Source organism: Bactrocera dorsalis, chromosome 2, assembly GCF_023373825.1.
Source record: "Bactrocera dorsalis isolate Fly_Bdor chromosome 2, ASM2337382v1, whole genome shotgun sequence".
Lineage (NCBI taxonomy): Eukaryota > Metazoa > Arthropoda > Insecta > Diptera > Tephritidae > Bactrocera > Bactrocera dorsalis.
The window spans coordinates 11,949,113-11,964,148 of record NC_064304.1 but is presented as its reverse complement, the minus strand read 5'-3'; the positions used below and the strand labels follow the sequence as shown (position 1 = coordinate 11,964,148).

General features: G+C 37.1%; 1 protein-coding gene across 1 annotated transcript in view; it reads left to right on the top strand.

Moving 5' to 3' along the window:
• LOC105227563 (uncharacterized) overlaps nucleotides 1-15,036 on the top strand; it is a 183,588-nt gene that overhangs the window by 130,759 nt on the left and 37,793 nt on the right. Inside the window, exon 5 of the mRNA XM_049450566.1 lies at nucleotides 1,605-1,738. Coding sequence (XP_049306523.1) covers nucleotides 1,605-1,738 — 134 coding nt within the window. The remainder of the gene's footprint in view (nucleotides 1-1,604; nucleotides 1,739-15,036) is intronic.

Here is a 15,036-nt window from a genome sequence, read left to right as displayed (position 1 = left end):
TAATGAGCCCATGCTGAATTCTCCGAAGCGAATATTTCAGTCTCGAAAAGAGAAAAAAGCCACTTGAAGCTAAATCTAAATAATATGGTGACCAAGCGCAGACTCTTACCTCGTGTTTGTCCTAAAGGCCAGTCACAATCATGCTCGAATATGACAACGTTTTCAGGCCTTTCGGTATGAGTCTAACATTGACACGCTTCGTGTTCAGAACATGAATAAAAATGTGTTGAATCGATCGAAAAGAGATGACGAGATCCTTTGCTTTTTCGATGTTATCGGCACACACAGAGGTGGATGCAAGATTCGCATGAAGAAAATTTCAATAACTTTCCAAACTTCATTCAGTTGACTTTGAACTGTATGTCACGCAAATATCAGTGTTCGTGATTAGGTCTCTCAGAAACACTTCTGCAACATTTTCAGGGATTCCCGGAGCCGCGGATTCATTGTAGATAAAAAATATATCACTGTGGAATGTGACAGGGTATATAAGTTTGCCACGAAGTTTGTAACACCCAGAAGGAAGCGTGGAAGACCCTATATAGTTTATATAAAAAATGATCTACTGATACTGTGGAGCTGAGTCGATTTAGTCATGTCCGTCTGTCTGTACTAGTCCCAGAGTTTTTAAGATATCGTTTTGAAATTTCGCAAAAGTTATGTTCTCTTCAAGAAGCTGCTCATTTGTCGGAACTGCCGATATCGAATCACTATAACATATAGCTGCCGTACAAACTGAATGATCGGAATCAAATGCTTGCATGGGAAAATTCTTCACTTGACGATATATCTTCACGAAATTTGACATGGATTACTGCTTAAGGTAGTAATATAATCTCCGAAAAAATTGTTCTGATCGGATTACTACAGCACATAGCTTCCATTCAAACTGAGCACATAGTTACTAAAAGAAATGCTCCTGTGAAGGGTATATTAGCTTCGGTGCAGCCGAAGTTAACATTATTTCTTTCTTTTCAATGACATTATTTGCCGTCGAGTCGAAAAAGCCTTTCGCTGAAGCATCATCTTCCTTGCGAATGTAATCGCTTAATCAGAGCATTCGTAGGTATATCCATATCCCCGTAGAGCTTATACGCTTCTTGGTTCCCACATCACCGATATTCGTCGCTCACTCGCACGGCTCCAGAGGTCTCGTAAAGTACTATTCTCTCGAATGCGCCAAGTGCCTTCTCATCGCGGTTCGCCATCGTCAATTGTTCGGCTCCATATAATAGAACGGGAATATTGAAAGACTTATGAAGCATAATTTTTGTTCGCCGAAAAGGTTGCATGACGGCTCTTTTATTAAGCCCGACGATATCAATATCGTCTGCGTACACCAGCTGTAGTGTACTTTTAGAAAAGACGATGCCATTGCGGTTCAGATCAACGGCATATATCACTTTTTCCAATAATAACAATAACTTCAGGCCAAGACTTACAACCATTCAATATGGGCTATTTTCGGCAAAATAAACCTTATTTTGTGATATTTTGATGTCTTTACAGCTCTTAAGGGAATATCGTTAGCATTATTTTTTAGTATTATTTCGTTTTGTCATTCGCCAACTTAATTAAAATTAATTTTATTTATGTATTTGCAGAATTCCCCGAGAAGCGTCCGCAACTCTTCACCGAACACGCGCGCTATGAACCAGGCGACATCTTGCGCGCCAACTGTAGCACGCCACCCTCCAGACCACGCGCCGACCTTCAATTCACACTCAACAATATACCGGTAAGTGGTGATTTTTTTGTTCATTGAGGACGTTTTTTACGTAGCGGGTCCCAAACCCAGCGCACATCCTTGGGGAGGTATAGTATCCCTTCGCAATTTAGCTCGCCTTCGAAGGGATATTCTTTGGCTACCCAGAGGATACTTGGTCTAAGACCGGAAGTCGAATCGTTTCTGGTCACTCCCAAGTGAATGCCTCTCTGAGAGCTTTCCTCACTTGCGTGAACTTCTACACATGACTCAATCCACCATATTACATTATATATACATATGGGAAAGTCGAGATGAAATTTTAGTAAATTTCTCAAAAGCCAACCGTTATTGTACATACTCGTACTATTCTCAACGCTTAAATCTTCAAAAATAATTGTTATTAATTTACAAAATTGTAATAACAAATTTATTATTTCCTCTAACCCACTTGCGTGGAATTTAAAATAGTTCGTAGAGGGAACTAATAGGTATCTTACTTTCCAAAAAAGTGTAAAAGTTTAACGTCGACAGCTTGCGATTAATTTCAATATAAGTTTAAAGGGTTATTATCATATTAGGACCCCAAAGAGGTTTACAAAGACCAGATTTACAAAACCTAGATTGTCTCATTTCTTCGTGTGCCTTCTAAAACCTCTTGTTTGATCAAGGAGAATAACCTATATTGTCTACGAAATAATTAGCCTAACTACTAACCCAATAATATCCGTCAGAGACCACAAAAGCGCATATACAATAGAGCATACGCGGCGGACTCCAATTTCCACGGAAATATTAAATTTCAATTGACACACAAGCAAACACGTGACCCAACATGTGTAGCAAACACAAATGTTAGTGAGTGGGAGCATGAGAGGATGAATGAACGAGTGAGATTAAATGAGTAGAAGAGCGAATATGTGCATTTAATGATGGCAAATTGTGATGATGAGGCAAACATGCGGGCAACTGCACACACACATACATATATGTATATACACTTATGAAAAAGCATTTGTGGCTGTGTGTGAGCGAGTAGTTGCCTCGTGCTGCTAATTAAAGCAATGAAAACAATAAAAAGCGAACTTAATTGAATGAGATTAAAATATGCTTATGGCATAATTAAGGCGAAAAGTGACGGACAACTTTTGTGGAGGATGAAAGGATTTGCTTTTCCAGTCTTCTCTTTTTCGTTTTTCCACTCTTCATTTGCCTTCAATTCCAAGTTTGTGAATTGAACAGACACTTTGGAGTTCCTTGTATGAAGATTAAGTTTTCATTTATTTGCGAGACTTCGCTTTAACTGTTGTTTACACGTATATATTTACTTATATAACACTTGTATTTGCTTATATAAATGATATAAGCTGCTAGGCGCTTGTCTTTAATCAGCGTAGTGTAAACATTTGCTAATTAGTTGCTCTTGACTATATGAAAATAACACATGTTGATAAAGATTTAAACTAAAAATGTTCCTAAATCCAAAATGCCTTAAAATTTCTCGGTCAAAGGTAGTCAAACTTAATATTGAGTGGCTCTAAACTAAATTTCAGTTTTGCTCAATTGACCTTATGTGCTCACTTCCATACTAGTTGCGCCCTAGTAACACTCCTCCATAGCCACTGAATGACACTACTCCACCTTGTACACACCTGGGCACACAAATCTCTCCTGTGTGTGCGTGTGTGTGTGGTTTCGTGTTCATTACAGCGCATATAATTAATTAATTTTATCTAGAGTGAAGAATGCAGCGCTCTAAGCTCATTAATTGCACATTTCAGCGCTATTAGCGCACTCAGGCGTCCATAGCGTTTTTAATTTAATATACGCCGCTAATGTGATTTAAATGCGAATCAGTTAATCAAACAGATGGAAGTGAATCGATACAGTTTAATTAACTCACGCGTACATAACTCGAAAAGTTTAGATCAATGCATGGGAATTATGGTTAAATTAGATTAATGTAAGTAAGAATGTAGTATGTGACAAAAATGAAGGTATATTGCTTAAGGGAAAGTAAAATAATCCAAAAATAAAAAATGTGGTAATAAAAAGAAAATAGTAATGGTCAAACTTGCTTAAATCCATAAAGTTAAAATTTAGCGTTTTACGTTGCAAATAAAGCATGTTGCATTTCGTTATACTACTTGTTTATAGAAAAAACAAATATAATCGGGAAAATTTATTATTATTGGAAAGAACATTGTTTAAAATTTATTGTTTGAAGATTATCTCATTCAAGTGTTGGCCGCGGCTAGGTCTCAGATGGTCCATTTCGACTGGTAACTGGCGAATTACACGCTTGATGTTATAAACTTTATACTTTACATATCCCCACAGAAAAAAGTCTAACATTGTGATATCATTCGATCTTGGTGGCCAATAAACCGAGCCAAAACCTGAAATTATCTGCTCACCGAAGTTATCAAATCCAAGTGGCGCCGCCTTGTTGAAATAAAGGTCACCGAGGTCCGAGCTTCAATTTCAGGCATCAAAGAGTCGCATAACATGGGACGACAACGATCGCCATTGACGTTACGTTTTCAGCGGCATTATTTGTGAAGAAATAAGTACCGATGATTCCACCGGTCCACAAACCACTTCAAACCGTTGTTTTTCTGAACAAAATAGCAGTTCTTGAACCTTTTTAGGTTGAACTTCATCCCGAATGTGGCAATTTTGCTTTTTACATATCTATTGAGCCAGAAATGGGTCTCACCGCTGAACAAAATTTGGCTCGAAAACGTCAGACGATATTGGAACTTTTCAAAAACCATAGAGCGAAGCGATATCGCTTGAGATGGTCGAACGGCTTCGATACTTGCACATGTTGTATTTTGTGGGATCTTGACGTATAATGCACCTAGTCGTTCCATACGTTAGTTCGAGTTATTGCAAGCGGTGCCGAATCGACTCTCCACGGTCTTCGTGTATACTCTCAGCGACCGTTGCTATATTTTCTTTATTGTGTACTGATCATGATTTATGCGGTCAAATAATATTCATTCCCAAATAGTGAATAGGGTGATAGTGTTGCCAATAGTATGCTAAATAAGCAGACTATGTTGACCAAAAGTTGTATTTCCACGATGAAAATCTGTATTTTCCACTGACTGAAAGTTTCAGAGCGTTACCGCAAAAACTGAATAACTAGTTCGATATGATTCTAGTGTATTATTTGCAACCTTAGTTTCTACATATTAGAAATCTAAGACGAATCTCTTCATAAAGTGCTTAAACTGCTGATTTTATTCTTAACAATTATAGTTCCAAAGTTAAACCTCTCAGCTTTCAAATTAAAGTGCGAAAAGTTGTAAAATTGGTTGGTTCAAGATAAGAAAATTTCATATATTCTTGAAGGAATGAAAACAAAAGAAAAGTACTTCCTGTTGATTATAAATACGAAGACGAGTATTTCAAACCAGTTCAAATTATTTTTAAGAGAGATGAACTGCAGAGGGTATTTTATAAGTTTCCTAGCCATTTTAAAGTATTCAGTCTTTGCTCAGAGGAACCGAACCGCATCACTGCCGCCAAATATCTCTTCAAAATAGGCACCTCAGAGATATTAATACTAGATATGCAATAAAGGCAATATATGATAGATTTCTAACCCAATATGCTATAAACTCCGTATTCAGCCATACGGTTAGAGTATGTGAGTACGAGATAAGTGACTATGAGCGAGGCTCGGTTTAGCTCCAGTTGTCATAGATTTGAATGAATAACGGTATCTCATGTTAAACATATTCAAATAAAAAAATATTTAAAAGTGAATATACTTGGTTGGCATGGTTGCTCATTTTTCCATAATATCTTTTTTCAAATTTTAATGATTATGCGGACCAAAAAAATATTAAAAATTCAATTAACACTAATTAATCTCCTTACTAACGGACGTTTCGGACCGGAAAAACTTTAAGTGTTTCCATCATTTTTAGTAGATCAAAAAAAGAAAAATGAGAACAAGATTATCACTTTATTAATTACAAGATTGGAAGATTATTTAGTACACTATAGTGAAAATTATACGATAACGATTAATATTTGAGGCTAGTTAGAAGAATTTCTTACTCCCTGAACTACATTGCTAAAAATGTTAGTACCGTTACATTTTAAGTAAATTAATTACACACTTATATAAAATATTAAAAACTTAACCACCAAAAAACCAGGTCAAAGAGCGGAAAAGCCAATATTTTCGCTGTAATTTTGCCGCAGCACAAATTGAAATGCTTCAAAATGCATACACATACACACACACGACAACCCAACACTCACATACTTACAAAGAAGCAGTCATTCACTGCTTTTATTCAACTTAAAGAGACAATCTTTTTGTGATTTAACAATATCAAGTCTAATGATGATCGCCATAAAATAGTAGCGGGCGACTAAAATGTGTAACACTTACATACATGCATATGGATATGGCGTACAAGCACACATGCATATAAACATATGTATAATGGTGCATAGAAGATTGTGCGTGTCTTTATCGCGGCAAAGTCACAGTTGCTTGCGCCAGCAAAAGGGATCAACGGCGCTCCAACCGCTTCAACGCCATGTTTTACTCCCAAAGCGAATATAAGCGCGCGCAAACGATGCCAGGCACACACACACATACACAACAATGCATGCAACTACACATCTATCTACTATGTTTGAGTTAGTTGATGTATACATGTGTGTGCACGCTTTATGTTATAACGATTTCACTTTTGTTTTACGCTTTCAAAGTTGGCGTTGATTTATTACCGTTGGTTTGAGTGGTAAAATAATTTTTGACGTCACATGGAAAATTAAAGCAGTTTGCCAAATGTGTAACGGTAACGGGGCGGAGGACGGAGTATACAACTTGCCACGAAATGATAGGAAAGTTGTAATATTTTGAGCCACTTAAGTGTGGGTGTAACTCAAGACAGAAGAAAACATAAGTCAAAGCCCGGCACATAAGAGTAGAGTGAAGCATAACTGTAAGAAAAAGATGCAATAAAGATATGTGTGAGGGTCGAAGATATGAAAGCGAGGAAAAAGCAGAAGCAGCGAAGAAGAGGTGGCAGAGGCAAACAATCATCAGCTACTTATTTCGCAAATCATCAGCAAGATGAAATGCCAGACTCGACGCATTCATTTGTTTTAGAAACTACCACTACTAGTGCGCATAGTTATATAAAACCAGCACACACACACACACTTTGAGATATTTTGTTATTTCAGTGCTGCTTGGCGAGTTATAACATTTTTAGTATACATGCATGGCAGCTACTAAGTTTCTATACGAATTTGTTATTGTAATAGCAAAATTGTATAATATACTCACACACACACACACATAAATGTCCACATTCGTGGCAAAGTGTGTCAGCGTAACATCATCTTATGAATGCTGAAATTATTATTCCACTTGAGTCGTTCCCTTAAGAGTCGCTTGGCCCCTAAGCGCTTGTAGCGCCAACCCCCCAACTCCCTCAGCCAAGTCGTTTGCTCTTGCTTGCCTTTATTTTGACAGTTGACAAATGACATTTCATTTGCACATTCTTAACCAGCTGACCTCACATGTAATTCGGCGCTCTGCTCTTATTTTAACACTTTCCCATGCATTTCGCTCATTTTATTATTTCCGTTTCAACTTATTTTTTTTTTTTGTCAGTGTTTTTTTTTTTTTGTTTTTACCTTTTCTACTTTGACGCCTTGCTGCCTTGAAGCTGGTGGTGCGTGCGTGCATTCGTGTTTGTATGTGTATGCGTGTATTTTATGCCAGTGTGCGTTCATCTCAAAGGTAGCAGCGGACGCCAAGAACACTTTTGGACACAGCTACGTGACCAGCTACTGTGAACTTAAGTGTTCTGGAGATTGCTAGAGGATGGTGTAGGTATTCTTCGCAATTTCAAGGTGTCAATTACTATTATGTAAGAAAAGGTATAAGTGAGAAAAAGGTTCTTTTGAAACGTATAGTTTAGGTAAGGACTACTTAGAGCAATTTGAACTCGAAAAACATGTTTCAACAGAATATGAAAGGAATTGAAAGAGCTTCACATGAGTCGATATTAAAACTGGACAATTTCAACCAAGCCTTATGTACCTTAATACTCACCTGTTGCATTGCGTGAATTGCCCAAATCGAATAACCGCCACGCCTACTTTTCATATATCAAAGATTTACACTCTACATTATTATTTCACATTTTCAAATAAAGATCAAGCTAGTCTGAATTTATTGGAATTAAGTCTTGAACAAATAATATCTCTAATATAAGCAACTTTTCGTCCAAAAGTAGTCGAAATAACACCATAACTTTTTAAGTCTCCAGATACCGAATATGTGGAACTCGTAGCTAAATACCGAGAATACTGATATGAGCGAAAACTAGTAAGACTTTATTCAAAATTTTAAAGTTCTTAATCTATTCTGCAATGTCGTCCCATTATTCCGACCTCTTTTTACGCATGGCTTGAAATAGTACTCCTTGTTGACAGTTTGGAAGGCCGGAAGGACTTCGGAGTGCACCACATCTCAATAATCGACGAAAACTGTCAACATAACCTTAAGTTTTGATCTCGCTTGACGTGATTTTTTCGGCTTCGGCTTACGTTTGCCCCGATACTCGGCCTCTGGGTCAGCTGTTTCCGGATCCAAGAGTCATCGCCAGTAATAATACGTATCATGACTTCCTGTAAGTCGGAAAGCGTTGTTTGACAGACGTTAATGCGACGGTAATTTGTAACCAAAAGGGCTTTCACTTTTCTTAGGCCCAAGTGATCTTTCCAATTGGTTTTCACTGATCTTTTCGATATTCTAATGATACCAGTGAGATATCTGACTATTAATTGTCCATTTTCAAGCTCAAATTTGTTTAGTTTATTGACGTGTTGATCATCAGTTCATGTTGATGGCCGTCCTGGACATGGTTCTTCGTCAACGCGTTCTCGAATAATTTATACCAATCAAAACATTTGTTCGCCATAAAAAATTTTCACCAAAGGCCTATTCCAACATTCTAAACGTTTTGACACCAGAAATTTGATTTCGCAAGCAAAATTAAATAGAACATTTTTGTTGCATAATTTCACTCACCGTAAAAATCGCCGAACGCACTTTATGTAGTTTAGAAAGCCAAGCGCATAATCCTACTAAACACTAATGATTATTTGGATCTGCCATTTGACGCAGATGACACTGAAAATCAAACCAACTTAAAAAAATATATAACGGGTGATTTTTTTGAGGTTAGGATTTTCATGCATTAGTATTTGACAGATCACGTGGGATTTCAGACATGGTGTCAAAGAGAAAGATGCTCAGTATGCTTTGACATTTCATCATGAATAGACTTACTAACGAGCAACGCTTGCAAATCATTGAATTTTATTACCAAAATCAGTGTTCGGTTCGAAATGTTTTTTATCGACAAATTTTGTTCAGCGATGAGGCTCATTTCTGGTTGAATGGCTACGTAAATAAGCAAAATTGCCGCATTTGGGGTGAAGAGCAACCAGAAGCCGTTCAAGAACTGCCCATGCATCCCGAAAAATGCACTGTTTGGTGTGGTTTGTACGCTGGTGGAATCATTGGACCGTATTTTTTCAAAGATGCTGTTGGACGCAACGTTACGGTGAATGGCGATCGCTATCGTTCGATGCTAACAAACTTTTTGTTGCCAAAAATGGAAGAACTGAACTTGGTTGACATGTGGTTTCAACAAGATGGCGCTACATGCCACACAGCTCGCGATTCTATGGCCATTTTGAGGGAAAACTTCGGACAACAATTCATCTCAAGAAATGGACCCGTAAGTTGGCCACCAAGATCATGCGATTTAACGCCTTTAGACTATTTTTTGTGGGGCTACGTCAAGTCTAAAGTCTACAGAAATAAGCCAGCAACTATTCCAGCTTTGGAAGACAACATTTCCGAAGAAATTCGGGCTATTCCGGCCGAAATGCTCGAAAAAGTTGCCCAAAATTGGACTTTCCGAATGGACCACCTAAGACGCAGCCGCGGTCAACATTTAAATGAAATTATCTTCAAAAAGTAAATGTCATGAACCAATCTAACGTTTCAAATAAAGAACCGATGAGATTTTGCAAATTGTATGCGTTTTTTTTTAAAAAAAAGTTATCAAGCTCTTAAAAAATCACCCTATATTTCAACGAATGGGTTTTAGCTCGAAATTTATATTAAAAATTCTAACTATTTTTGGCTCATAGTAGTATATGAGAATCTGAAACTAATAAGAAATATGTTAGTGTACTCTTTGGTCAAAAATGTGTAAAATCGAATTTATTCTTCTTCTAGCTCTCGTATACTTCAGATAACTAATATAAGAATTTCAAACTTCCAGTTGCCTTTATGGTGATCAATATGTGAAATATCTTTATGAAATTCAAATGGATTTATTTTCTGTTTATAACACCTTTTGATTCCTAAATTGGATATAGCCGACCCTATTTTACCCGTAAGTCCATTCCTCTATCCATACAATACAATAAGTCAAGCAGTGCGGCTTTAATAAAACTTTCATAGCACATAATAGCATTTAAACTCCACTGCAAATAAGGGGTATCAGATTTAAGTTAAAAAATAATTTTTCTTTTATTGAAGTTATACATTCAATTCACTTAAAGCTTTGGCAAAATTATTCAAAACCATCTAAGCCAACTGAATAATCTAATCACATTCGATTACATTATATTGTATTTTTCGAAGCTGTCAGCTTCAAAAGCTTAACATTTTCGCAACAGCCCTCGAAGGCATGAATGAATCTCACTCTTGTTGTTCGAATTATGCGATTTGAGATAAATCTCTTAAGCAAGTTATTTCTCTCGCTATCCGCTAAGTTCCATAAAAGAAGTGATTGCTCTTCACTAAAACAATAATATTACTTACATAACCCAATAATTAAATTTCAGAATCATTTAGTATGGAACGGAAATGTTCAATAAATAACGAGAATGCTTTACCAACAGAAAATTTTTTCGATTTTTTTTCAAACAGCTGTCAAATCTATTAAAGCGGAAACCCCTTTTTTCATACTAAAATAGAACACTGACTGCTTGTTAAAATTATTTGCTAATTTGTCGAAAATGCTAATATTTCCTTGAACGGCACTTGAGGGCACTATAGTCAATATCGACATAAAATCAGCAACGGTTTGGGAAATGACGCAACAACACATGCCAAATGAACTTTAAACTGTGAATATTTGCCGAAAATAGTCGACAAACCTTGGACAATTGACCAAGGAGGCAATGTTACTGCACGCCCTCCTCTTATCCCCCTCAGCTTGTTTTGCCCTGGCGCTGCTATTATTCAACTTGAAGCGCAAAAGACTGTGCGGCCGAAACAAACGAAAATTTGCATAATTTATTTGGACAGCATTGGGACATAACACGTTCTATTCCTTGTAGGCAGAGGCGAAGGCTGCGCCCAAAAATGTTAAAAGAGACCGAGAATACGCCTAAATGCTACACACACACACACACGCACATGCCTGCCATTTTTTGCAACAAGCCCGCCATTAGTTTCAATGTGTAATCTTATTTGCGAGTTTCCTTTTGCATATTCGCCCATTTTATCCTCGTGTTATTTCTTTTATTCTATTCCTTAATATTACCGTTTTTTTTTCTGAGACAACCAAATGGCAGAGCATGTCTGAGCCTCTGCCATTGCTGGGAGATAAAAAGATTTCTGTTTGATGCTGTGCAATAATACAAAACCACATGCAAATTTGTCAAGTGTCGTGGGGAGCGGAAACGGAACGGATGTTCGAAATTATGTGCTCACGCACAAACACACACACACACATACAAACACACAGAGATGTATTTTACTTTAGCCAAGGCAAGTAGGTTAGGCATGCGAGTAAAAGACATGCAAAAGTGACATCTTTGAGGCATGTTGCATGTAGACATAATGCCGGCGGCGTGTAATATAAATGACTGACCACATTGGGTAGCAAGAAAAAAGGCAACACGCAAAAAATTTTCAACAAAAATTCCAAAAAAACAGTCGACAATTCGTTGAACGACCGTGTCGAATTGTGTCTATTAATATTAGCTTTCTCTTTCTCTGGTTGTTTCTTTGAAGTGTCGGACATTTCTTGCGGCATATTTTGTGAGCGAAATTCAAGAAGTGGCGCAAATAAAATGTGAAGAATTTAAATTTCTGGAACTGAGTAGTGAAAATCAGTTTGCTTGAATATTTAATGAAAGAGGCTGTATATTTTAGAATAACATTGAGATTGACTTACAGAGAATAAAAAGCTTTTTATATTGAACAGAATTGTATTAAAGCTTAAATTTTTTTCATAAAATGGCGGCTAATGAAAAGTAAAAGTCGATTTATCCAATAACTTTTGTGTTTTCTCTAGTTTTAACGGTAGCAGCTAATGCTGGACCATATGATGAAATATAAATGACATGGTAGAAATGATGAGAGAGCGATATAAGGTCGAGAAAAGCAAGAAGACTACGTCAATTTTTAAGGCATAAACACGGTTTATATCTATTTCAGGCAAAATTACGAGTTCTGTATATAAATAAATGTTGTAGATAATGAAAATATCTACAAGTACGACGTGTGTTCAAAAAGTATCGCGAATTTTGTGTTTTTTCAAAAATTATTTATTTATTCATGAAGATCTGTTTTGTCCCCTTCAAAGTAAACCCCCTGAGATATTATACACTTCTACCAACTGTTTTTCCAATCTTCGAAGCACTTCAAAAAATTCATTTTTTTTATCTTCTTCAGCTCCTTCTTCGATACCGTCTTTATCTCGTCAAGAGAAGCGAAACGTCGTCCTTTCATGGGCCTCTTCAGTTTAGGAAACAAGAAAAATTCACTGGGGGCCAGATCTGGGGAATACGGTGGCTGCGGCATCATTAGTGTGTTGTTGTGTTGTTTGTGCAGGGGCGTTATCGTGGTGCAAAAGCCAATTTTTGTTCTTCCACAAATCCGGGCGTTTCTGGCGGATTGAACACACCTCCTATAAGATATAGATTTTCTTTGTTATGCCCTTATTTCGACTTAAATGCGAAAAAAGCCGAATGTTCAACGAAAAATTCTCAACTTAAAATATCAGGTGTTTATTAAGTCAATGAGCTTTATATTGTATTTTCTAAAATCACTACTTTCTGATAGTATAAGAAATATATGCATTCTTGTGGTAAATGAAAAAAAAAACTAAATTGCGAACAAAGACCTTATCAAATACAATCTTAAGTAAGACTCTACTCCAAATATTTATTATTGAATTTTGTTCAATCGACCTCGACTTCTCGATGTGAACTCTTAGTACTCACCAATTCAATATACTTAGAGCATCTTTAGGTACATATATAATCTCTTAACAGATCTTACTGCGACCAAATGAAGTATTTAGAGTAGATAAATTGATCAGAGGAGAAAATGTTTTTGACATTGGCTTCATTTGGGGTGTTTAGTATGGATTTGGGATCTTGATGAAACACGGTGGTGGTTTCAGCATTGGCATTCCTTAAGGATATTGCTGATTGTTAAAGGAAATGGCACGTTGGCTGTGACTTCTTCTTCATCAAGTGGAGAGGTGTAAAAAGGGTGTACCCAAGGCGTAATCTTATAGTTATAAAACATTTGTTCATTACAGCTGCAGTATTCGTGGGTAGTCTTATTACGTGTTTATCTGGATTTATGTTTCCGTAATGGCCAATTTCTTTGCTCCATTCGTATTGAACTTTTTTGTGAAGGTCTTGTAATATCTCATTTTGGATTCGTTTTTTCGGGAATGGAATAAATAGCTGAAGGGGAGATGTTGAAGCCGCTTTGGCTGCTTTATCTGCTAACTCGTTTCCTGTCATATCAACACGACCTTAATTCTTTTTTTAATTTTATTAAGGAAGTCCTAATCGTAGATATTTCTTCTAAGTGGGTGTTAAGGTTATGAACTCAATGCAGGATTGCTTTGCTGTCTGCGCAGATAACAAGTTTATTGCTTTTTTTGGTGGCGAATTGCAACGCGCTTAGCACAGCTTGAATTTCAGCCTCGTAAGGTGACGTTTGATCTTGTAAAACTCCATTTGCTATCAGAAAACCATTTTCATGTTTTTCCATTATTATTTTTGACCCATCCGCAAATAAAAATTTCCAGTGGTTGCTTTTTAATGGAGCGGCCGCCTCTAGAAATGCTTGTGTATAGATAAGTGGGCTAGTTGAGTCTTTAGTGTATACAGAAAGCGTGTTGATAAATCATTCGGAACTTTATAATAATTGCTTTGAGATGGAACTTGCGTTCCGTTCATTTGAGGATCAGATTAAAAGTGCTGGCGAATAGTGTTAGCGAATATTACGTTATCTGTCATAGCTTGTACAAACATTGAATCCCAAATTAAAGTGAAAACCTTGCCTTATTAAAAAATTTAGCTGAAGCCTTCTTAGTAAAGACCGCTTCAGAGGTGTGACTGATGTGCATCTTCCAAGACTTAATGATGCTGATTTGTTTTTCAGCATGTGATAAATCTCTTCCACTCTATAGCACCGGCCATGCCAACAAAACGTAGAAAAATCCAGATTAAAGCAAATTACCTCCACCACCACAAAAGCTACGCTTAATAACCTAAGCAGATACATCAAAGCGCGAGAATGCGTGACAGACCCGAAGTAAGCGCACACATATAGACACACACTTACCTAAAAGCACAAACACACATACACACGCCAGTTTATATATTTATGTATTAGTATGAAGAAAGTTGGCAAATTATTGCGTGTACACCCTATAAAAATTTATGAGGCGTTTAATAAGGTTTCTGCATTGCATGCCACAAACTACTCCATATATGCCACACCAAACTGAAACATCAAAACGGGCGAGCTTGAGCCCACAACAAACAACCACACACAGTACAGTTACATATAAAAGTGTACATGTATGTGTGTCTTTTTATATGCAATGTAGTGTGGGGCATATAGATATCTGCTCGGCCAAGTAATTTACAGAAACAAGAAGATGCTGCGGCAAACGGCGGCGCGCAAGACACCCAACGTTTTGTGTCAAATTGAAAGTGTTGCCATAAATTCATTTAAAAATGATGGGGACAAAAGTTTATTTTATGTTGTGCAAGAGCAAATTACTTTCTTTCACGCTTTATATGCGCCTTAAATGTGTGACGGAGAAGCGGGCCGCCAGCGTAGTGTGTGTGAGTACATTAAGGATGCTTCCTTAGCGAAAGGGATACGGCGAATGCCATTCTTGGCAGCCTCGGGGCAATCACATTTTCCCTTTCGGCAATGGCTGTAGAGTAATCGCATTGCTTTATGGCGTCATTGCCCGCGGTAAATTGGTTAGATTTAC